This window comes from Amia ocellicauda, chromosome 9 (genome assembly GCF_036373705.1).
Source record: "Amia ocellicauda isolate fAmiCal2 chromosome 9, fAmiCal2.hap1, whole genome shotgun sequence".
NCBI classification, from domain to species: domain Eukaryota; kingdom Metazoa; phylum Chordata; class Actinopteri; order Amiiformes; family Amiidae; genus Amia; species Amia ocellicauda.
In genome coordinates, this window is record NC_089858.1 from 18,646,673 (window position 1) to 18,672,193 (window position 25,521).

General features: G+C 44.0%; 1 protein-coding gene across 1 annotated transcript in view; it reads left to right on the plus strand.

Annotated features, from left to right (window-relative positions):
• Nucleotides 1–147: 147 nt before the first annotated feature.
• The window catches only part of elmo3 (engulfment and cell motility 3), a 32,588-nt gene continuing 7,214 nt past the window's right edge, over nt 148–25,521 (plus strand). The window contains exons 1-15 of the mRNA XM_066713628.1: nt 148–557; nt 4,751–4,899; nt 5,465–5,505; nt 6,040–6,112; nt 7,547–7,597; nt 9,519–9,688; nt 14,338–14,437; nt 14,862–15,013; nt 16,442–16,520; nt 17,227–17,277; nt 17,608–17,730; nt 17,828–17,950; nt 19,960–20,064; nt 20,437–20,545; nt 20,711–20,847. Coding sequence (XP_066569725.1) covers nt 4,822–4,899; nt 5,465–5,505; nt 6,040–6,112; nt 7,547–7,597; nt 9,519–9,688; nt 14,338–14,437; nt 14,862–15,013; nt 16,442–16,520; nt 17,227–17,277; nt 17,608–17,730; nt 17,828–17,950; nt 19,960–20,064; nt 20,437–20,545; nt 20,711–20,847 — 1,392 coding nt within the window. The 5' untranslated portion in view covers nt 148–557; nt 4,751–4,821. The remainder of the gene's footprint in view (nt 558–4,750; nt 4,900–5,464; nt 5,506–6,039; nt 6,113–7,546; nt 7,598–9,518; nt 9,689–14,337; nt 14,438–14,861; nt 15,014–16,441; nt 16,521–17,226; nt 17,278–17,607; nt 17,731–17,827; nt 17,951–19,959; nt 20,065–20,436; nt 20,546–20,710; nt 20,848–25,521) is intronic.

A 25,521-nucleotide genomic window follows, 5' to 3' on the forward strand; every position in this document is an offset into this window, starting at 1 on the left:
TAATTACAGAGGCAATGCAAAGCATATTTACAATTGCAAGACAAAGGCATAAGATTTAGGATACATTTTTATCTTCAACATTTCTCTGTCCAGGTTGAAAATTAAAATGTAAGGAGACACCTACGAAAATCGTGAACAAATGGGAAAGTCGTGTTTTCCTATTTCGGGGGGTCATTATTTGTGATTTCGTTTCCAAAGAGATCGAAAGATGTTGAGTTCAGCGCACAATATGACTGGATTATACTTTACTTAAGTAAACTGAAGTCGCTGTGTGACGATTTCCAGCCCTCCTCCACGGAAAAGTGTGAACCTTCCCAGCGGCCGGACAGTCTCTCCTGCAGGGGGCGGGGAGCGCACTTGCTCGGCCTGTTCAACCCGGAACTGGGGCTGTGATCAATCATCTTGGCACGGCAGAGCTGCTCCACTGTACTGCGGGAGTTAGCACTAACTTTGCACAAGGATTGCGTGCAAGACCTGGAGGAATACAAATGATTTAGCCTTTTTAAATCATTATTTTCCGACGATTCTTCCAGGACTATAAAACCCGATTTGTGCAGGTAAGGGTGAAAAAAGTTTTTTCTAGCAAGAAATGAAAGCAAAGAAGTCTACACCACACTAGGGGGGGTTCATTTGGACAGCAGGATCATTGCTGAGTGTATGTGTGCGTGTAAGCGCTTGTTTTATTGCCGTGTATGTGCCTGTGTTGGCAAAAATGAATGGCCTGGGGGTGGGTTCGTCCCAGAGACACATTACCTGTTGTCTTTGTGTTTGGTGTGCTGTATTGGTATATTATCTCCAGTTTCCAACGGGATGGGGGTAGTGGTGTGCTTGTAGCCAGCCAGGAATGTCTGCTTTGTATGCAAAAGACGAGGTTGTGTTTGTAGTTGTTGAGCGGTGTGGGTGCGAGGCTCTGCAACTTGCTATGAGTTTGATTTAATAAAATAAATCAGCTGCATCATTTATTATTGTTGCTTTTGTTATCTGATCAAAATGATATTAAGAATGATTGTGAAAACTGACAGTAAAACTCGATTATCTGTCTGTTATAGGTCTGTAACTGTCTTTACCCCTTGGTAAGTCTCACACCATATTTGTCATTTTTCTTTAGTGAAACCCTGATGAATACTCCATTCTTGGCGTTCATGAAATCTGTACTTTCTTCACACTCCTCTTTGTGCAGATCTTAAAAAAAATGCCCTGCACCCCAGACATATACATTACAGCGAAATGTCATTTAAAACAATATCCAGAAAGGAAACCATTAAGTTCAGTAAGTCATGACTTCATGGAAACTAGACGTCAGTACTGTGTGAGTTCACTCTTCTGGCCTCCCCTGAAAGTGGAACAATTGGTTCTGCTCAATTAAACCCAGAACAGTGTTCCTCAATATGAAACTAGTATGGGGAATGTCTAAATAATCACTCATTGTTTGAAAAATACAGACTAAAGAGGCCAGGCACTGGAGCCACAATTTGTAAAGGAAATGGACATCTGTGAGAATGCATGGGCTCCCCGTGTGGCCAAGCTGTCCGGAAGGCTGACAGAATCTGCTTTTATCAAGTGATCAGTGTGGGATGCCAAGCAGATGAAATTTCAATTGTGAAGCGGCCTAATGTGGGCTGTAACGATGCCATTAATTGCTTTAAAGATGTTTTTTTAAGCTTGCTGACTCGAGGGCAAAGGACGGCGAAGTGAGCCCAAGGAGAGAGAGCGTTTTCTTCTGGTGTGTGTGTGTGCTCTCTCACAGGGGCAGAGCTGAGCACAGTGCTGCAGAGCCCGGCCAGATAGAGCCTGGGGGAGAGAAGCAGCCGGTCCTATTGGTGGCTGCAGGAGGTCAAAGGGCAGCAGACACCTCGGAATTCTCAGCTCTGACAGGAGCGTGCTGCTACTCAGGGCCTCATATTACAAAGTCCCCCCTCTCCGCCTTGATCCCCGACTACAAGGGAACAGCTGCTGCAGAAGGACAGCCTCGTCATTATAATGGCCTCCAGCATCTTGGCACAGACTGGCACTGGTGTGTAACTAGTCATAGGCCACACCAGCATATTCTCAGTGTGCCAGATTTAACACCTGTCATTGATACCAACATAATACGAGCCCAGAATTCTCGCTGTAGCTTTGGAGATTTTTATTAAGTTTTTTTTTTTAACAGTTCCCAGTAGTGTTTATTTATTTATAATTTTAGTTTAGAAATGCTCTGACCGCACTGTTAAATCTATTGTCTTGTGTGAAATTCTAAGCTGGCTCTTAGTGTCCAGCAGTAACACCTGTGCTGTTAGGGAACCTGTACAGACAGTTTTTTCTTACAGCCAAGCTCAACAAAGGTTGAGAATGAGATGATTGTGCCAGAGAGTTATGAGTGTGGCCCAGTAGGAGCATGCTGTGTCCTGCTATACCTGTGGGTCAGAAATGTCTTTTACAAAATCTGTTAGTGCCCGTCCTTTCCTTTCCTGTCCTGTCTTGTAGTAGAGTGCTTAGTAATAGCTTGGTTGTTGAAGAAGGAATTGCTGTGCTAGAAAGAAATGGACTCGTCTCTGTAGGAAATGAGTTCAGCAAGGTCAAATGGTCTGTGTGAGTCTGCTGGCCTTTAATATCCGTTGAGCATTCTCTAGGTTGTCTGTCAACCCTGAAAAAAACACCACTGTTGGAGGACTGATTTCCTGACCAGGCAGGGTTGTTTTTCCCAGTGCTCTGGGGGGAAAACGTTTCTCCTGGGTGTTACCTGTGGCATTCAGGGACATGGGTAGCAGGAGTTAATGGCTGTTCAGTTTTAGTTTTATACCCAGGCTGTCAGTTCTTGTGGTCATGGGATGGCTGTTAACAGTGCTTTGGAATGTGTGTTTCTGCAGCTCGCAGGACTGGCTTGCATTGCACTCCTCCCAGGAGCCTGTTCTCGTTACTCAACTCCAACCCAGCTGTGGGCCTGTTCAAGCTGGGGCACGTTGCAGGAAGGGGGCAGTAAACCTGGAAATCTGATTGTTGCTTCAGACTTGGGCTTTGATTTTCCTGTGATGCAGAAACTAAGCCCTGTTGGTGTTACCAGTGTAGCTCTGCTCCCAGGTTTAATGAAAAGCAGGAGACTTGGCAGGATTAAAGAATGCAATTTCCTTTGTTTGGACCCCCTCCCCTTGCTCCAAGGCTTACGGTACATGTGTGGGTAATTTAAAGATATTTTAATACTCCAGGCGGTGTAATATTAATTAGCCCAGCTCTGCCGTGAATGTACTAAAGGAGTAAGCTGCGATGGCCTGCAATGCTGGGCATCTTTCTTAACCGTACTCCCTTTCATCACTGCAACGCCCACAATGAATGTTGTAATGACTGGAAGTGCCGCAGAACTGTGTTTTTTGGTTTCTGAGGCTTGTCTGAAGTGCTGCTTACTATAGCGAAAAATGCCAGAACAAGGTCAAGGCCATGGCTGCACTTTTGATTTGTTCACATTACTGATATCTGCTGGAAGGGTTGTTCCTATGACACATGATGAATAGCTTTTAAATAAAACTCATCCATAAATACAAAAAAGCAGTCGTTCACAAAGTAACAAACAATTTTCTCACTGGCACCCAGTACTTTGCTGCTAAGAGTAGTTCACTCTTGATGCAGGGGGGCTGCAGACTGTTGGTCACTTGGACCTAATTAGATTGGGAGGCGGGGCTATGTGCATTGTCACTTCCCCCCCAACAGCACTGCCGTGAGCAGTGCTGACCTCCTTCCTTCATTAAGTACGCTAAGCTTGTCCACACGCAGAAACCGCATATACACTGGGGTTTTTCACACCTATTTTTATTTGTTTGTTTCTGGTGCTGTTGCGCCAAGGGGCTGTATCACAAGGGCCTGCAATCAGCTCCAGAAACAATGTGCACACCGAAGCACAGCTGACAGAAGAGTGGGCTTCATCCCACACATGTTAAGCATCACCACAATACTTTCAGCTCTGAGATTCATTGTGCAGACACAATGTGTATTAATAACTTGTTCTTCCATCAGGGGGGAGATCAGTGAACATGTGGTTTTGATCCCCTTCAAGCTGCAGACTATTGTACATCAGCCACTATCAGGTTCTGGTTATTTTATTGGTTGTAACCTCATTTTGAGTAGGTTTCCTATAGCCACATGCAACCTTAAAATTGTGTTTGTTTGGGTCAACTGCTACACAGTGGTAGTCCATTTCTGCATTATAACCCCCAGCGCTTTCAAGATATTCGGAGCCTAACCTTCTGCTGATAGTTGTTTTGAACGTATGGAATTACTTGAGCCTGCAATCCACGTTTGGAGATGCTCCAGTTAATTCATAAAACTCCCTTGTATATGAGTGTTTAATGATCTCGGCAGGATGTCCATATTTACAGGCACTTAATAGTGTATACACGGGCTGCTGTAAACCCAGCTGTACTTCGGACCGTAGAGTTTTTGTAGATTTTGTAAATGAGAATGATGTTAATATAACACCCGATTAGTCTACACACAATATTTACATATGTAAAGAGGACATCTCATTTGTGTGAAGTCAAGTACGTTCTCTCTCTTTATGTGTTAGAGCACAGTAACAGTGAAACCAGTGGTTGGATATTCCTGATCTCAGTGTTCCTCCTTCTCTGTTGTGTGAGCGCCTGTGGGTGGGAGATCAACAGTGACTTGTATTACCTACAAGCCGTGAGGTCCTGTTTTACAGATGGCAGGTCTGGCAGCATGAAGCTTCGCTTTATGAAGTCAGGTGATGAGAACTTTGTGTCTTTCTTTTTCTTTTTAGGGTCTCACCCCAGTCAACCCCAGAGAGCCCCCCAAGTAGGCCAAAGCTGCGTGCCCACACAAGACCTCACCATGCCTCCTCAGAAGGACATCGTGAAGATTGCCATCCAGATGCCAGGGGCATACCCTCAGCTCATTGACCTGGACCAGGTACAGGCTGGCCCACAGGGGAGGGTTGGTAGGGGTGATAGTCTGTCATTATCAGAGGTGATTTTGATCATAAGCGTTCAAGATATTTTCATGTACCCAGCATGCCTAGCTCCCTGCTCTGACAAGGCCGGGGCAGCCTGGTGCTGAGCTCTCGGTTTCATCCAGGTATCCAGCCGTGTGGAAGGCGTGTGGGTAAAGCTGAGAGAGAAAGTCATCCTGTGGCTTTAGCTAAAGCCTGAGAATACCAGCCTCAGTTTCCTGGGATTGGGCGAACCGCACATTGTAGCACAGCTCCACACAAATGGGGAATATTCTTGTCTTTTGGTCAGAGGGCAGATGTTCTTGAATTATTTTTTCAGTGTCTTTTGTGAAGCAGTCGCATCAGTGAAAAACATTTTGTGTGGCTGTTTGCAAACTTCCTTTTCACAGAGGCTGCGCGTGCCGTGTGTTGGTTTCCATGTAACAACCACATGGCCAGTATCTTGTTACATAACCTCTCAGTTTCAGTTTGTGAAATTGGTTCCCTTGAATCGGTCGGCCTCAGTGAGTGTCGTCTCTCTTGCAGAAAAAGCCCCTGTCGGCTGTAATTAAAGAAGTCTGTGATGGGTGAGTATTGTATTGTTCACACATTTCATTCTGTCTTTGTAAACCCATCCTCCATGCCTCTGCAAAATGCCTTAGTAACATGGAAAATAGTTACTTTATTGCATAATTCCATGTAATCACGTCTATTTATATAAATATATATATAAAGAGATGTGATTACAAAAGCAGATGCCCTCAATTTTTGTTCACACGGGTCAGACAGCTGACTGTTCATTAATGCTGCGTAGGAGTTTGCTGACAGGCATGCACTCCAGGATGCGTTACTAATAAGCATGTGGTGGAACTGAGAACCTAATCAATGGGGGGCTGTGATCTGACCTGCCATAGTGAGCAGTGGAAGGTAGCACTGTGTAGGTCATAATAGTTTAAAGATTGAGAAGCAGACAAGATGGATTTTGATCTGGATCTCATTTGGAGTGTTTTTCAGGAGGCTTTGGAAAGGTGGTCAGATGGTCAGTCAAGGCCATCTTCGAGATTACAGCCCCAGTCTGCCAGTCTAATGTCTGTGTTTTTTCTCTTTGTTTTTCTCTGCAGGTGGAACCTTGCCAGCCCAGATAACTATGCACTGCAGTACGCTGATGGCATCCAGACCTACATTACTGAGTCGGTGAGAGCTCTAGGAACGAGAAGTCAGGGCGAGAGGGTCTTCTCTCGAGTGACTGACGTTACATTGCTTACAGCACAAAGGTGTCTGCGGATGATTTTAATGCTTGATTTAATTCTCTTTAATATCATAATGATGTAATCAAAACTAAGACTAAACTTATTTTCTGGGAAGGTAAACATGTATAAAGGAATACATCTCAGAACTGCGACCTCACCCTTCAAAGCTGTTGACTGAGTGTAATAGTCTGTCAGCAGGAAGTGGCACAAAGGTAGTCTCTGTAGTTCATTAATGGTGAGAGTGTGCAGATTGCTTCCTCTCTGTTTATCCCTTGAAATGAATGCAGCCCAACGTGTGACAGGATTCATCCGATAATTAAGTGATGTCATAATAGGAAGACATCATTGACACTTAGATGTTTCAAGACATTCCAGGCAGTTCAGCTCTGAAAGGGTTAGGATTCTGTCCTTTCTTGTTGCCATGACGTCCGGCTTTGCAGGGAATGCTTTATCAGTATTTACGTGCTTCAGGGTGGGGGAGTCGGCAACAAACTGACTCAAACAGAGTAAACAGAGACGCAAGGACTCTGGGAACAGAGTGTGCAGCTCTTGGCCCATAGCACAGAGAGAGAGATGAAAAAACTGAACTAGACAGCGACCTTCACAAACAACGACACAGTGACAGCGAATCTCTGTATTAAAAAAGAATTTCCTTTTGACAAGTAGGGACTTTACAGGAGCACATTATCTTAATTGTGTAACAAGATAGATGTTTGGGTAAATAAATAAATGACCCTTAATGCCTGCCAACCACCAATCATTTACCCAGCCAAAAAAAAGAAAAAAGAAAACGAAAACATTGATAACATTTAGGCAAATGCTGGTTCTGTACAGTGCAATAAGTGAATCTCACAGGGTGACTGGGATGTGTTTCTGTGAGGCTGAAACAGCAGTACAGGACCTACTAGACAGCAGGAAGTGAAACTGCAGGCTGAGCTTTAGTAGCCGAAAGCTGGGAGTTGTCTGAGCAGGTGTGGACATGAGCTCTCTCTCTTTTCTCTATCTCTCTCTCTCTCTCTCTCTCTTGCGCTCTCTCTGTGTGTCTTTCTGTCTTTTCCCATCTCCCACTCTCTCTATCTTGCTGATACACTCCCCTCTGAGTCACAGCAGGCTGCACAATAGGTAGTAGGTCAGGCTGAAACTGGCCCTGAAATTGCAGTTCATGTTGCAATGCTGTAAATTCTCATAACCAGGCCCCTTTGTTCACTGCAGCAGTATTTCTGAAATTCTCTTTTAATGAATAAAACATTTTAAAAAGGCACTAGTGAATCAGTGAATTAATGAATACATGAAGGATTTTTATGTAAAGAGCTCCTGGATTTCTTTCCTTTTCTTTATTGCTTTATATTTATTGCGTTTTGTTTTGTGTGTGTCCTAGAATCGTCTGGATATTAAGAATGGCAGTATTCTCCGCCTCACTAAAGCGCCGGTAAGTCCCTCGGACAGCCTCCCACCCGTGTTGCCAATTCCTCCCCTCTCTGTACTGAGATATCCTCTCTGTCCGGGTACCCTCCCCTCAATCTCACACAGGTCAGTTTCAATCTGGAGTGACCTGCACACAAAACAGTTCCAGAAACAAACATCTGCAGATGATCAGTTATTTTAATTTCTTTTGTGTTACTTTATTTTTTTCATATGACAGAAACTGCACTCTAATAAATAGGTTCCAAACCTCTTTTTTCTCTTAAAAATCTGATCCCAGGTGACTCTGCAAAATTCTTTCCGTCCTCGGCCCTCACACCCTTCCTCTCTCCGTCTCTCTCGTGTGACCCTAACTCGTTCATGGCAGTCGCCTTGTTAGAAGACAAAGGAATTATTGTAGCCGCAGATTGTGCAGAGGCTGCGGCTGCATGCTGAGAGGAGACAAACAGCTTTTACACGCAGGGAAAAGCAGCAAACACAAGTCTGGATTGGACACGCTGCAGTTCCCTGCCACACTGAGCACTGACAGTGCAGCTGGGGTTTTGTACACACCTAGCGAGGATGTATGTGAATGCTGTAAATCAGCCTATCAATTATAAGTTTGCTAAGTGCATTTTTATGCATGTGGGAGGCTCCTCTTCCTCCCTCTGAGAGAAAACAGTGAGTAACTGCAGGGAAGCTGTAGCCCCAGCTGGTACAGCGTTTGGCAACCAGTTCTGATCAGAGACACCTGCTCAGACCAGGAGAGCCAGGCAGCAATTGAGACTCCTCTGCTTCTCTATGAATAAAGAATACCAACAAAAAGAAAACAAGAAAGTAATCAAACCACTTTGGATCTCAAATCCCCCTTTCAGTGCGGCGCATGTACAACGCGTCAGATCACTCATTGTTGCCAAATAGGGAACCAGTTGAGTGGTGCCAGTGAGTCACCGTCTCCCATCCCCACACTCCTCTCTATGTGGGAGGAACAAAGCCGTAGTACCCCCCCCCCGGGTTTGCTGCCTTCAGGAACAGTAACACTCGCACAACGCCCCCAGCCCAAAACAGCCTCTCTTGGTCTGGGTTTGTTTTCCGATCCCTAAATGCAGTAATGGACACACTTAACAGGCGCATGTGAATATAGTGACAGCGTGCGTGTCAATCACATAGAGTGAATGTGCAGAAAACACTGCTGTGAGACCAGCTGACAGACAAAAATGTTACCACTATTACACGGACTCCTCCTGAAAGTTGAAACCGAAACTTAGAGGATTTGCACGAAACGAAACTAACCTGGCATGCGCAAATACAATAAATGCAGTAATGGGCTGTTTTTGTACTGCTTTAATTGGCTATAGTTTTTTTTTTTTTTAATGTACAGCTCTGGAAAAAATGAAGAGACCACTCCAAGTTCAGAAATCAATGTTAAGTGGTCTCTTCATTTTTTCCAGAGCTGTATATTTGCAGGCGTGACATGGAAAAGGGAAGCTGTAGATCAAAGCAAGTGGAACCTTCTTGGGGAGGCCTTCATCCAGTGGTGGATCGATTATAGGATAATGATATATATATATATCAGCAGCAGTCTTTAAAGATCCACTGGTGAATGAATGCCTTGCAAAGATATTTTCACTTATATATTTTTACAATCTATACAATCTATAAAACACAGATTCCACGAGTTGAAGATTTTTGCCACACCCTCCATTAAAGTACAGGGCAGATAGACCAATGCACACACAACAAACACAAGAAAGAAGCCTTCCGCCACCATCTCTCTCCCCTCTCGTCTTTTTATCTCCTCCACTTTCCCTCCCTCTCTCCAACCCTCTCTCTCACCTTCTCACCATCCCTCTCTCTCACCTTCTCTCGATGTCCCCCTCTCTCCAACCTTCCCTCTCCCCTGGTTCATACACTTCACCCCTCTCTCCCCTACTGTCCCTCTCTCTCAGGGTCGCTATGCTGACGAGCTCTTCAAGGGGATCCAGAACTCGGACTCGGGGGTGCGCTGTGACTCTCTGAAGCAGCTGGCTGGCGTGTCCACAGACGTCACCTTCGCCCAGGAGTTCATCAGCCGTGACGGGCACACCCTGCTGGTGCACATCGTGGAGAATGGCAGCGAGTGAGTGGCAGAGCCTGAGCTTTCTGTTGTGAACCACTGAGGGGGGGGGCACTGGGGATCAGTTTTAGGATCAAGTGTGCTTGCAGTGTTTTTCAAATACGTTTCAGATTACATTCCCCCCAGTTCAATCCAGTCTAAACTCGCCCTTTCCTGATCTCCTCTACCTTCTGAAGCTGACATTTGTGACAGAGAGGAGGAGATGGCTAGAACTGAGCGTGGGGGGAGGGGGATTGATAGGGGAGTAAGTATTATTACAGTAAGTATTTGAAGAGTACTAAAAAGGCATTTCAAGTCTGACTACATAGTAACATGTACACAGTAACATGGATGTGGTTTATACACTTGTAGACTGTGTTTCTCTCTCCATTGTCAGCAGACTTGCACTCTAGTATGCACTTAGACTTCACACTTGCAAAAAGCCATTGATTCTGGCAGTATAGCACTGTGTCACTTAATGTCTCTCGGCCGCAGGGGCATTGAGCAGCTCCACAGAATGGGTGTGCCCCAGCCGAAGTTCCTTTATAAAAGTATTTGTTCGTTAAAGTTCCCTGTGACGTCTTCAGTGTCACATTTGGTCTCAACCATTTCCCGATCCCTGCATTAGGGTATCTTGTTCCCTTTTGAAACCTGACCCTTGCTCTTCACAAAGGAGGTATAGCACAGACCATTTGAACTCGGACCTTCTTCCTCTGTCAGTGCTATGCCCCAGTCGGCCCTGCCTTGTGAGAGGTTCTCTGTGTCTGTGGTCAAGGGTCGCTGAGTCTCTGTCTCTCTCTGTAATCTATAAATATTCCCCTCTTGTCTCTGTGCCACCCATAAAGGTGTCTGATCAGGCCTGTGTTTGTTTGTCTTTCTATTCAGCACTAGGAATGAGACTGACATTCCTTTCAATATAGACATGAGCAAGGCTCCAGAAGTTGTGGATTGAGATTCATGCTGTTATACCCCGTTTCCACTAGCCATGTTCAGGTGCACCTCCGTGTGGCCGTGCTGTAACTGTACACCTACACTATGCCAGGCAGCGTTTCCACTCATTGTCTTGAGGTACAGCTGCCCTAGGAAGTGAGACACGAAAGGTCAAAATGCATCTGGGACACTCGGCATTCTGGGATTTGGTGTTTTAAACTGGAGGCTGAAATACCGCCAACATTAAAGTGCAATAAACTTTGGACTGAACCGTTTTTACGATATCTAACACATATATAATATGTGGTATAAGTTATACGAGATATTCAAAAGTAGAAACCGGGACACATTGAAACAATATATAAAACAAACGACTTAAAATGTAATCTAGTTTATTTTGGTTACTAGCGCATCATAAATACAGTGAGGGAAAAAAGTATTTGATCCCCTGCTGATTTTGTACGTTTGCCCACTGACAAAGAAATGATCAGTCTATAATTTTAATGGTAGCTGTATTTTAACAGTGAGAGACAGAATAACAACAAAAAAATCCAGAAAAACGCACTTCAAAAAAGTTATAAATTGATTTGCATGTTAATGAGGGAAATAAGTATTTGATCCCCTATCAATCAGCAAGATTTCTGGCTCCCAGGTGTCTTTTATACAGGTAACGAGCTGAGATTAGGAGCACTCTCTTAAAGGGAGCGCTCCTATTCTCAGCTCGTTACCTGTATAAAAGACACCTGTCCACAGAAGCAAACAATCAATCAGATTCCAAACTCTCCATCATGGCCAAGACCAAAGAGCTGTCCAAGGATGTCAGGGACAAGATTGTAGACCTACACAAGGCTGGAATGGGCTACAAGACCATCGCCAAGCAGCTTGGTGAGAAGGTGACAACGGTTGGTGCGATTATTCACAAATGGAAGAAACAAAAAAATAACTGTCAGTCTCCCTCGGTCTGGGGCTCCATGCAAGATCTCACCTCGTGGAGTTTCAATGATCATGAGAACGGTGAGGAATCAGCCCAGAACTACACGGGAGGATCTTGTTAATGATCTCAAGGCAGCTGGGACCATAGTCACCAAGAAAACAATTGGTAACACACTACACCGTGAAGGACTGAAATCCTGCAGCGCCTGCAAGGTCCCCCTGCTCAAGAAAGCACATGTACAGGCCCGTCTGAAGTTTGCCAACATCTGAATGATTCAGAGGAGAACTGGGTGAAAGTGTTGTGGTCAGATGAGACCAAAATCTAGCTCTTTGGCATCAACTCAACTCGCCGTGTTTGGAGGAGGAGGAATGACCCCAAGAACACCATCCCCACCGTCAAACATGGAGGTGGAAACATTATGCTTTGGGGGTGTCTTTCTGCTAAGGGGACAGGACAACTGCACCGCATCAAAGGGACGATGGACGGGGCCATGTACCGTCAAATCTTGGGTCAAATCAGGGCATTGAAAATGGGTCGTGGATGGGTATTCCAGCATGACAATGACCCAAAACACACAGCCAAGGCAACAAAGGAGTGGCTCAAGAAGAAGCACATTAAGGTCCTGGAGTGGCCTAGCCAGTCTCCAGACCTTAATCCCATAGAAAATATGTGGAGGGAGCTGAAGGTTCGAGTTGCCAAACGTCAGCCTCGAAACCTTAATGACTTGGAGAGGATCTGCAAAGAGGAGTGGGACAAAATCCCTCCTGAGATGTGTGCAAACCTGGTGGCCAACTACAAGAAACGTCTGACCTCTGTGATTGCCAACAAGGGTTTTGCCACCAAGTACTAAGTTGAAGGGGTCAAATACTTATTTCACTCATTAACATGCAAATCAATTTATAACTTTTTTGAAATGCGTTTTTCTGGATTTTGTTGTTGTTATTCTGTCTCTCACTGTTAAAATACACCTACCATTAAAATTATAGACTGATCATTTCTTTGTCAGTGGGCAAACATACAAAATCAGCAGGGGATCAAATACTTTTTTCCCTCACTGTAACCGTATCATGATCCAATTAACATTGACAATATAGCTTAATTTAAGTATCCTAGATATTCCCCCTTATTATTTATCTGTGGGAGAATGAACTGCATTGCATTATTAAATACAGTGCGCTGGGTTTAAATCTGTCCCATGTAGTCACTACATATCTATATCATGAAATATACAGTATGACAGTCACAGCCAGTTTCTTAAGCAAAACTCATACATGTGTACATAAATTCGGCTACAACACTCTGGCATCCATAACTTACTAGCTTTTCCACAAATTCAGTGTTAGCATGTTTCTCTGTGTACCTGCAAGTTCATCAATGTGCAAAATAAAAGAAACACACATCAATAACTTCGCGCTTGGCATCAACTTTTATTGCGAATGGGATTCCTTTAAAAAACACCTTTGACACCATAATGAATGGATCAGTTGTATTAATCACTAAGTTTTGTAAGGTTGTAAGGTTTGTATTTCTGCAGTCGGTAAAGCGTCTGTATTTGGATTACCATTAACATATAGTTATAGCGATAATGAGGGATTACAAATATAATTAAAATATACTATTCTTCATGCGATTGATCACATAAAAATTTGCCTCTGTTTTAAACATGTTAATAGTTTTAAGAGAGTGTAAACAGGGGGAAGCTAAAAACTGTATTTCAATAATTTTGAGAGAATTTGCAAGACATCGGGACATTTAATTTAAATCCAGGACGAATATTTCATATTTGCGTGTATTTATAACAAAAAAAAAAAGGAATGTATTTCATCAGGGCCCATTGTATTGCAGTCCTGCAGTCCTTTCTCCAGCAGGATTTTCACGATCTTTTCAAACACTTCTTAAATGTCTTTCTGCTCCAAGCAATTAATCCCGTGTGGCACTTTTCCACCGTGCATTAATAACTGCTCCAGATGAATCGCTTTCCCAAGGTAAACACACATATTCCTTCTTTGCAAAAGTTTCTACAGCATCTCTCACATCGAGAGCGGCCGCCATCACTGTAGTTACAATTTCCAAATGCAGTGGTGCTGTGTCAGGACATCATACTGACCCGGACCAGTTTGGGACTCAGCTGGTACGAGGTACGAAACTGTGCTCCTGAAACTAGTCCGGCACAGGCGGAGGTGCAGCTGAGCCCTAGTGGAAACCCCCTGGACCCGCACAGCCACGCTGAGGTTCAGCTAAACGTGGCTAGTGGAAACTGGGTATAATATTACTGAGATCTCATAGTGTGTCTGGACTAGAATGCTTTCATCGTGTCTTCACAAAATCAAGAATAAGTGATGCTTTCTGGAGAATTGTGTGCAGAATAACGATTTAAAAACATCATTTAAAAAAAAAAAAAAAACAGTTCTTGTGGTCAGGGTGTATCAGGCTAGAACTGGGAACAAACCATTTAAAGCAATTTCAAATCCTGCATAGGACAGCCTGAAACCTCAACTTCTGCAAACTATAAATACATAAATGCCAGCATTTAGTTTTATTTCCCAAGTCCTAGTGCTCTTGGGCAGTGTTATCTTAGTTATCTTAATCTTTCGATTGCTACAACTTCATCACAGCTTTAGAAACTGAGAAGATTAATACAAATCAAAACCCTGTTCCTGAAATTAAATGAATCTACCCTCAATTAAAAAACTAAAAAACTTGAATTAACGAGAAAATTCAGTTTGTAAGGATAAGTCAGTTTGTAAAAACTAAAGTCTTTGCCGCTACCGGTGCCGCTGATGTGGATGATGTCATCTCTGTGTCTCAGGACCCCGGTCATTATGGCCCACACTCTTAAGGGCTTCATGGAGCTGATGGACCACGGCATCGTGTCCTGGGAAAACCTCTCCACGGTCTTCATCAGGAAGGTACGGACCACAAGCTGCATCAGACTCCAGGGGCTTTGTGATGGATGTAGAGGGGGCAGGGCAGGGAACGTATGGCACTAAGTCCAGAGTAAAGCTTTATATTGAGACAAGGATTGTTATTTAGATGGGGGTGATCCAGGAGAACCTCTGCAAAGGACTCAAGCTGCTAACTTAAATGCAAATGTGTGGAATGAAGGTTGAAAGTAGATTAAGATTCAGGGAAAAGAACATCAGAGTGATAGACAGAAAAAGAGACTTGGAAGAAGAGGTGGACAGGGAGGTGAAAGAAGGGGAGGTGTGGGTTTGTCTGGCATTAGTTTGGTACTTGTTTAGGCTGGGCTGGGCTGGGCTGGGCTGGGGGGTGGGTTGGTTCTGTAGCGGCTTGTGCAGTGCTGACTGTTGTGAGTGCTGTGTGCTCTTTCAGATCGCAGCCTACGTCAACAGCAAGGCAGTGGATGCCTCACTGCAGCAGCTGTCCCTGGCCATCCTGGAGAGCATGGTGCAGAGCAGCAGCAGCCTCTTCCTGCAGGTCAAACAGGAAGTGACACTGGAGCGGCTCATCGCACATCTACAGGTGTAAGTGCCCGGAGACACACCCACACGCACTGCTCCTCTTCCACACTGGACACCCATTGAGCCCCTTTATATCAACCCCCACCCCGCGCGCCAAAACGCCATGGAATCTCCCAAAGTGGGGGAGATTATGATTGTTCCACTACAGATATCAGGGGCTTATCAATCGTAGGACCTCCATCAGTCCACGCTTTGAAATATTCTGTTCAGTTTCTTGTGGAGTTATTACAGCAGATGCCGCCTTACTTTATCACTGATTTCAGTACTGGCCCTTGTCACACTCTTTTAAGCAGAGTTCCTGCACATCAAAGAGGCGCCAATGATAAAGACACTTCCCGAGCTGAGGTTGCGCCGTCTCACAGAGATAAGGAGCTGTGACTCATAGCAGACCTTCCTGTTTCTAACTTTGAGTTTGGGTGTTTACAGTCAAGCTAATTCACTAAACCCACATCCTACTGTACACGTTTGTACGCTGTATCAGATTGTAGCATTTATTTTTATTTTTGATTGAACACCAATCGAAGCAGAATGCAGACAGTGGCACATGAAGATCACACGAGCAGCTCAGCCACGCTTCTTGTGTAAACACACAGTTGGCATTTTGTCAATGCAGGCTTCATGTTCAAGGGAAACATGCTTGTAGTAAAAGCTCAAGAGCACATGTGTTTGTGGAATAGCCTCATGGTGAAGTTGACACTGAGCTTTGTGGGAAAACAGAAGTGCAGACATGAAAAAAAATATATTAAAAAAGGGGGAAGTGTGCCAATTCCTAACGCTCCCAGTGACTGTGCACATTTTGAACTGGGCAAAGGAAGGTGCTTTAACCCCAGGTCATCTTTCAGTGTAAAGACTATTTCAGTGCAGCTTTGAAAGCAAGCTGAGCGGCATCCAGCTAGATAAAGAGGATTCTTTGGCGAACAGATAAAGCAGATTTCTGAAAATCCTCTTGTGTGGCAAAGGGAACTCGGCTATTGTTTCCACCTGCTGTCTGAATATGAGTAGAGCAGCTCACTTTCAACTGAACGTTTGTTTGTTTAAGCTGCTGCTGGCAGGCTGTGCTGCTGGGTAATTGCACAAATTAATATACTCAGCCAGCAGTATATGTTGTTTTTTATTATTTTGAGCTCAGTGCATTGTTTATGACTGGAAATTACGCATGCTGTTAAAGCTCCGTCTACTTAGTAAATCATTTATTGTCTCATCATCAATACCAAAATAAGAGTTTACGCATTAAGAATAGGTGCAGCAGGGCAATTCTTCCTGCCTCCCTCCATCTCCCTCCACCCTTCCCTACATCTCCTTCCGTCTCACTCTGTCTGTTTTACTGCTCTGAAGGGTCCAGGGTATATCAAAACCATGAATGCAGCAGGGGAGTGCAGGCTGTCCGCTCTAGGTGTGTAATCACATTGCGTCTCTCTCTCTCCCTTCCAGGACCAACCAGCAGATCCAGACCAAAGCCATGGCCCTGCTGATCGCTCTGCTGCAGACCGCGGGCGAGGCCGACAGAAAGGTACAGGGACACAGACGAGGCCATATATATGTATTTATATATATATATATATATATATATATATATATAGATACGAGAACGATCAACAGCAGTTCAGCAAGGATCTGTGACTTCTGTCCTTGAGGCTAAAAGGGCTGTCTGCTTTTAATTCCACCTGAGCTCTTAACTGTCTAATTGAACTTATCGTTTTGTTAATTGAACTAATTTAAAATTAAGCAATGCTTCAGAGAAAACGATCCTGCTTCCTGGAAGGCATTCCTGTCCCAGTGGAGTTGTACCTTGCATCTCCTCTCTTTGTAAGTGCTGGGATATTGTTCTAATGGTCTGATAAGGCAGTCTTTTATGGGGGCTTACAAACTGTCAAGCACAAGTTGTTTTTCTTAGAACCATTGAATAATGAGTAAATGCAAAGGTACAAAAAACACTCAAAAGAAAGGTAACAGAGCCTTGGGTGAGCTGAGAAATTACTCTTTTGAAAGGTAAGGTCTGGCCAGAGCAGTATTGTGAAGCAGTGTTGCTGACACCTGTTGGCCACTGCTGGCATTGCAGGCCGCTGCAGAGTGGGCTGTTCCCCCTGTCTTAAATATTGTGTGATTGAGGTTATTCAATGACAGGCTGCTAAAGAACATTGTTCATCCTTCCTGTTTTAAATAATTTATTTAATCTAAATTATATACTTTTTTCATATTGTGATATTTGTTTTCAGGAAATGTTTGACTTTCTTGGAAAAATAAACCTGCGGCTATACATCTACAAGGTAACCCACCCTCCATCAAATACACTTCTATCACACAGCATGGTCCTAAAACTCCTCTAAATGCTAATACAAGGAGGCTGTGTTTTTTTAAGCAAAATTGATACATTGTAATAATAATGAACTCAGTGTTGTTCACTATCCTTTATCTGTCCTGAATCCTGTGGTACTGAAATGGCCTCCCTGGGAGCGTTGCACTGTGGGGGCTTCTCAGTGAGAAATCACCTCTGATTGGGATAGTGACCGTTTCTGACAGCATGTCTTCTCATGTGCTTTCTCTTCTTGTTTATTTACCGTTCGCCTCCTGACTCCTCTGATGGTTGACCTTTGCAGAACATCATCCACAGTTCGGCAGCAGTTGGGGACGAGATGGCACATTATCTGTATGTCCTGCAGTCTGTGACTCTTAACCTCTTGGAGGCCAGGATGAGGACCCCCCTGGATTCCTACAGTCAGGTGCCCACTTGGGTCCTTGGATTACAGAAGTGCAATGTAGCATTGACATCTTTTTGATTTGGTAAAGTAACTATTTACATCCCTGTCTCTCTCTCAGGAGCAGCGGGACATCCTCCACAGCCTGCGCCAGGCTGCATTCGAAATGGACACTGAGAGCAGTCTAAGCAATGAGCGGCGCCGCTCCCTCTGTGCGAAGGAGTTCAAAAAGCTGGGATTCTCTGTGAGCCTCCACCCCATATTAGTTTTTGCCCTCTCTCTCTCTCTCGATCTCTCCCTTTCTTGCTCCCCCACCCTCTCTCACTCCCGTCCCTATTATTAAGCAGCATGTGCAGTAATTAAGGCAGTAACAGCGTGTTTTCAGGTTTGAATGTAGAAAATATGTTTAACGCTCCCAAGAGGAAGAGGCTTTAGTTGTTATGAATCAATAAAAGGAAGGGGTGGGAATATGTAAAAGACATCCAAATGTTATAACCAAAAAACTAAAAGAGGAAAAAAATAGGATGACAGAAACAATTATGACAAAATTAAAGAAATAATTATGACAGCTGTCAATGATATTTTGTATTAAGTATTGATGCATATTTATTATCTAATTTAATAATACACAGGTGTATAATATTTGTACTGTGGCCCTGAAGTGCAAAACACAAATGCAAAAAGAAAAACACAAAAATGAAAAGAAAAACGCAATTGCAAAAAGAGAAACAAAAACAAAAAGCAGAACATAAATGCAAAAAGAAAAACACAAAAACAAAACAATTTTTTTTTTTTTAGTTTCTTCAACCCCCAGCCGCATTATTTCGAAGCCCACCACTGTTATGGGCAGCTACACGCCCACACAGGACTGAAGCGCTGCCATTGGTCAGCGTCTCCGTTCTTTGCTCTGTGCTCTCTGCACACGAGAAAAACGCTCGATTTCAAGTATAAGTGCTGATGCAGGTTATATTACAAAGGTTAGAAAGTGATGTTAGCATACTTTAAGTGTTTCTTAAAGCAATTGCCATGGACATGGTGTGTTGGCGAGTTAACAGAAACAACTAAACAGACAGAAATAAGAGGACTGATTTCACATTAATGAAGAACATCATGCTTTTATTAGCTGAACACTAAAACGTTGCAGTTCACAGAATACTGCCTGTATGTATGTGGGTCTCTGTGTGTTTGTGTGTGTGTGTGTGTGCACGTACATTCAATACATATGAGGACAGTGTTCATTGTAAACACTACAGGGAACACACACATAATTGTTTATTTCTGATTTGGTCCCAGAGCTGGTATTTTTGCATTCTATATTAACAAATATAGGTCTTGATTGAGGTATGAAATTAGCCTACAGGACCTACATTTGTCACTCGATACAGTGCACCTCCACTTCTAATTATACTTCCCTGTAAAGAGTTTACAGTCAATAGAGTCATTATTTTTATTTTGTGTTGTTAATAAATGAAGCGAGAGTGACATTCAAAATAATCGTAAGTCCAGGAGCTGCATGATTACCAGGTCTGCATCAATACATATACTTTAAATCGAGCGTTTCTCTCATGCAGAGAGCACAGAGCAGAGAACAGCGAACACAGACGCTGACCAATAGCAGCACGTCAGTCCTGTGTAGCCCATAACAGTGGTGGGGGATGAAGAGGCGGGACACGTTTTCTATTGGTAGGACTCTAGATGACACAATAATATATTTATGCGGTAATAAAAAAAATATTTTTGTTTGTGTGTTTTTCTTTTTGCATTTGTGTTCTTCCTTTTGCATTTGCGTTCTGCTTTTTGTTTTTGTTTCTCTTTTTGCATTTGTTTTTCTTTTTGCATTTGTGTTTTGCACTTCAGGGCCACAGTATATTTGGGATCAGATCTGTTTAGTACAACTGGCCCCAGGTGACGAACACATTCCCTAGATTAGTAACATATATTCAGGTACACAAGCAGATGACTGTCTCATCTTTAACAATACGATATAGGGAGCGATGTTCAGGCCGGTCCGTCTCCCTCTCACCAGGAAAGTTAGTCAGCTAGGGGAGGGCATTGTCTTGCTTGTAGACTCACCGCAGATGGATTGGCACTGGAAATAACTCGTGTCTGTTTGATCGACCTAAATATGTCTTAAATGCAGTTCCCTTGAAATGCAAATGACGCTGGTGTGTGCTCCCCGTGTACAGATTTGTCTTCCTTGCTGTGTAGATTTCATCACCTTGGTCATGGCCTGTGTTTTCTATCTCCTTTCAGAACAACAGTAACCCGGGTCTGGACTTGAACCGCACACCCCCGGGTCTGCTGGCTCTCGACACCATGGCCTACTTCTCCTCCCGCTACCCTGATGCCTACAGCCGGGTGAGTGAGGCCCAAGGGGCGATGGAGGGAGTGGTATGGGAAGGGGGAAGGGGGAAGGGGGAAGGGGGAAGGGGGTAGGATGGGAGAAGGAGCGGGAGATGCTGTTGCCTCCTATCTGTTCTCTGGCTCCAGGGCCCATAAGGCATCCAATGTTTATACCTCAGAGAGAATATAGCCCTCTGTGAGCCAAGCTGCTTGGATTGAGTGATTGAGTTGAGTGAGAGCTACCATGGTGTTCTCAGTTCCCTTTAGAAGCTGGTGCCGTAGGGTGACATGTGGGATGATGTGAGCTGGGGCTCTCCAGGTCCAGGGCTGGAGACCCCTGCAGGAGACCTGGTTGACCCTGTGCTTCTGTACACATATTTGTTTCAGTTTGTGTTGGAAAATAGCAGTCGTGAGGACAAGCATGAGTGCCCCTTTGCTCGCAGCAGCATCCAGCTCACCCAGATCCTGTGTGAGATCCTCCGCATTGGCGAGCCCTGTGAGTCTGAAGGGAAGTGGGGTTGGGAAGTGGACTCTCGGTCCGCGGGTGGGGGGTGGGAGAGTGAACACAGTCTATGTAGCACCCTGAGCTGAACTCCTAAACTTGTGACAGTATATGCTTCTTGATTGTCGCTGTTGTGACATCTTTTGCACACTCTTGCAGCCTCAGAGACGGGCCAGGACTATCACCCCATCTTCTTCGCTCAGGACCGCCTCCTGGAAGAGCTGTTCTGCATCTGCATCCAGCTGCTAAACAAGACCTGGAAGGAGATGAGAGCCACACAGGAGGACTTTGACAAGGTAAGGCCCAGGAGCTGCCCGACACCTTCTCAGTGCAAGGCATGACCAGGGCCTGAGAAACTTGCCCAACTTATAACCACAACACTACATAAGACCTTTCACTTCCTGTAGTTGTGATTGGTAGGCCACATTTGGTTGGCTGGTTCTTCCAAAACGAAAACGAAACACAATACTTTCTGCAAATTGTGAAGGAATTTTTCTTCTCAAAAATAATGGCAGGATTGATTTAGGCCTCCTCCTAACATGTTGTACCAACTATTGTGTTGGTTGCATTCCCAGCGGTAAATAAATTGCCTGTGACCTTTTGACCCCAACAGGGCTGCATGTGCTTAGTCACCAGCGCCTGTATTGTGTGGGCCGAACTGCAGTGTTTGTATCTACCCGCTCTCCTAATCCCCACCAACACAAACAATAGACTGAGGCCAGAATGCAGTCTTTTCACTGTGGTATTAGCGTAACAAAAAAAAAACAACCCACCCAAGCACAGAATTTTATCCTGAAAGATAGAGACAGACAGAGAGAGACAGAGAAAAGGGGAAGTGAATGGTCCACACGATTGCAGAGGCTGCAGTGTTTACATCAGCACAAAACAGAGGAGGGCAAAAACAAACAAAACAAAAAACAGACATGGCAGCAGTCCCCTCTGCACCGTGGCACACGCTACAGGACCAGGCTGAATATTTCGGGGGTCTTTTTCGGAACGCGGGTCAGACGTGCTGCGTCGCTCTGGTCCTACTCCGTGTCTAACTCCACTGCGGTCTGGCCTGCGGGAGGGACGCAGGGTCAGGAACAGCGAGTGGTGAGTGGAATCTGCCCGAGGAACGCCTGGGGGGAGTGGTTCTGTGAAACAGAAAGGAATGCGCAGGAGAGGTCTGCAGCTGCCAGTCTATGCTGGACATCTTGTTGCAGAGATCTGTAATGAAATACCAGCAGAGAGATCTATTCATGGTATTAAGGCATTCATTTCAGTTTTTCTTTTATTTTTTTCTTTGTGTGCAAATATAAAGCTGCGTGTACATGGAATGTATCCTATGTTGAGGATTGTTCTTATTTGCTCAGTTTTTGATCTTTTTTTTTTTTTCTTGGCTTAGTCATTTCTGATCCTGATCGGGGCTCTTTATCACTCATATTCATGGCTTACAATAGGACTACATAACTTAAGTGAACTACAGTGTGTCACTGTTTTGTGAACGCAGAGGAATTTGTACTAGGTTTTATTAATACCAAGATTTTCTGCATATTAAAATTCCTGTAGGTTCAAGTAAAGAAAGTACTTGCATGGGTGTGCTGCTGTTTGCTGTGGAGGCACTGTACTATATGTTTGTGCTGCACCTTGCCTGTGTGTTATTCAGACCATGTGAAGTTTTATGGTGGTTATTTAAAAGGTATTGTAAAAGTTGCTTCCTGCGACATTCTCCTGATTGCTGTAAAAAATATATACAGCCCTGCTTTTGTCTGGTCTTCATCGTTGGATTAGTTTGGGAGCCCTGGAGGAATATGACAGCCGTAAATTAATTTGTGAATTGGGGCTTCGACTTGTGTTAGGGATGTGTATGCCTGTATGTATATTCTTAAATATATATTTAACACTTAGGGTTTTTTTTTTGGCAACCTCTAATATATATATATATATTAGAGTTTGCCAAAAAAAAGCCATAAGTGTTTAGGGCTATATTATCTGCTCAGATTCAGCCAAATGCTTCAAAACACATTGGACGGCACTTCACAGTGCAGATGGACAATGACCCAAAGCATACTGCGAAAGCAACCCAAGTCTTTTTTAAGGTGAAGAAGTGGAATGTTCTGCAATGGCCAAGTCAATCACCTGACCTGAATCCAATTGAGCAGCATTTCACTTGCTGAAGGCAAAACTGAAGGCAAAACCTCCCAAGAACAAGCAGGAACTAAATACAGCTGCAGTACGGGCCTGGCAGAGCATCACCAGGGAAGAAACCCAGCATCTGGTGATGTCTATGGGTTCCAGACTTCAGGCAGTCATTGACTGCAAAGGATTTGCAACCAGGTATTGAAACTCACTTATCATGAATTTAATTCATGATAATGTTAGTTTGTCCAATTACTTTTGAGGCCATAAAATTGGGGTGACCACAAATGGGTGTAATTCCTACACCGTTCATCCAATTTGGATGTAACTACCCTCAAATTAAAAATGAAAGTCTACACTTAAAGCACATCTTGATTGTTTCCTTTCAAATCCATTGTGATGGCGTACAGAGCCAAAATGATGACAATCGTGTCACTGTCCAAATATGTATGGACCTAACTGTAACTCTGAAATGTACATTATTTTTCAGTATTCAGTAACCTAAACTTCTTTTTTTTTTAACCTGGCAGTTTACCGCTTACCTTTGTACCATTTCAGGTTATTCACTGGACTTAAACTGCTTAAATTTCAATAAAAACTGGAAAAATGGGGGTGTTCTAAAACTTTTGACCGGTAGTGTGTGTATATATATATATATATATATATATATATATATATATATATATATATATATATATATATATATATATATATGTGTATATATATATATATGTATATATATATATATATGTATATATATATATATATGTATATATATATGTATATATGTGTATATATATATATATGTATATATATATATATATGTATATATATATACATATATATAACTGTTCTAAATCATGATTCATATACCAGGCTGAGTAAAATCTAGTCCCCAGGTGACATTTGGTTCCCACGGTTTTCGTCTTGCCTCTCTGTAGCAGCCCTGCCTCTGTGTGTGGACGTGTGGACATGTGGGTGTGTGTGACTATGATGGTATGTCCAGCCACTTCCCCCCACTGGCTGCTTTCCCTCTGAGCAGGCTGCATCCTCAGAGAAGGGCTCATCTCCCGATTAAGAGATTAAACCAGCTGTACCTTTGCTTTGCTCTGCTCTGCACAGTCAGTAGAGTATCCAGTAATGGTATTTCACTGTATTATCTTTAGGGACAATACAATTAAAGTAATGACACATTGTTAGAAGTCCCATGACTGATTTTTTTGCCTCAGGGAGCCTAGGGAATCACTAGCTTTGCCTCCCAACTGTGAAGACAAAGGAATAATTTGGATCTGACTTCTCAAAGGACAAAAATCTGTGGTAATGTGCTTTAAAGAATTTCTCAGGCTGGTTCACTGTATCCCCCATGCATAGCTGGAGCCATTAATGCTTTTTAACTTTCCTGGATTCAATTCCAAGAAGATGTTCAATGCACTGATTTTTTTTGGTGATTTAATTCACCTACCTTTACTAACATGTGGAGGAACCAGTTCTTCCCGCAGAGATTTCAAACGTGAACCACTTATCTCCGCTTCACCTGACAAGAAACGCCAAGACCCGCCCGCCTGCCTGCAGTCTCTCTCCCCCCGTTTGATCCCCTCTCCGTTGGCAAAGGCTGACTCTCGGCCGCACCTGTTGGGTTCCTTTGTACTTCACTGAGCATGTAATGAAACAACAGAGACCAGGGAAAAAGCACACCGACTTCTCCAGCGGCGAGACGCTAAGTCCTCTGCCTGACCTGCTGGACTTCACAACACTGACAAGCAAGAAAAGGGAGTAGAAGAAGGTGAAAGAATGAGAAGAGGACCTGCCCTATAAAAAAAGTGGCAGCCTGAGATGCCTCCTCTACCATACTGGAGTTGAAGCAGCCTTTCCTACATTTTGGTCCTTTCTCTCTTGCTGACTCTCTATTTCCCTCTGTCTCACTGGCTGTAATTGCTCTCTCCCCGCCTGCTCTGTCTCATTGTGAGGTACTGCTGCCGTGCCTGCTGCTGGCAAGTCAGCCATGCTCTCCTGTCAGCTGGGGGCTGGGGGGCAGAAGTAGGCGGGGGGGTCTGTTGTGCGTGTGTCGGAGAGGGTGGTGTGTGTGTGGGGGGGTGTTGTGGGGTAGGGAGGGGTGTGGGTGGGCTTTGTCAGCGCCTGATGCAGCTCCGGGGAGAACACAATGCATGCAGCCTCCTTTGTACGGGGATCTGTTTGGACGCTGATCAAAGCGAGCTTCCACAGCTCCCCTCAATAGCCTGACTTCGACTTATCAGAAGTATCATCCATGCATTGGGACTAGGACCTCCTGCCTCTTCGTTGTGGCTGAGGTAAGATCACCTGGGTTTAGGGTGCTCTTGTCTGCTGGGTCTTTAGTCTGGACAGCTGGCTCGAGTCTGACGCGCTGTTTACAAAATGCTGACAGGGATGTTTGCGGGGAGATGTCTGCTTGCCTCCTGACCTGGTGCCAATATAAAAGGTGATACCCTTCCCCTGTATCACTCAGGCCTCTCAGGCCCCCTGAAAGACAACACGTAGAATGAGAGCTTATTTAAAGGTCCAGGCAGCTGAGCCTGCAAAGCTGGATAACAGATGGAGGTTAGTTGTGGGTCTCCGGACTGTGTGTGTGCAGGAGCTGAAGAGTGTGTTTGTCTGCTGAGCTCTGTGTGATACGTGAGAGTCTGGCGTCGTCCTTATGCTGTTTATTTATATGTGCTAGAGGGAAACGCAGCCGTGTTGTACAGAAACAGGAACACATGTAACAGTCTATTTTGCTTCAGATTGTTTTGGACTCATATTTTTGTCTGTTTAGTTTTAATGTATTTTTAAGTAGTGTTATACAAATTAACTAGATTTAATGCTTATGGACT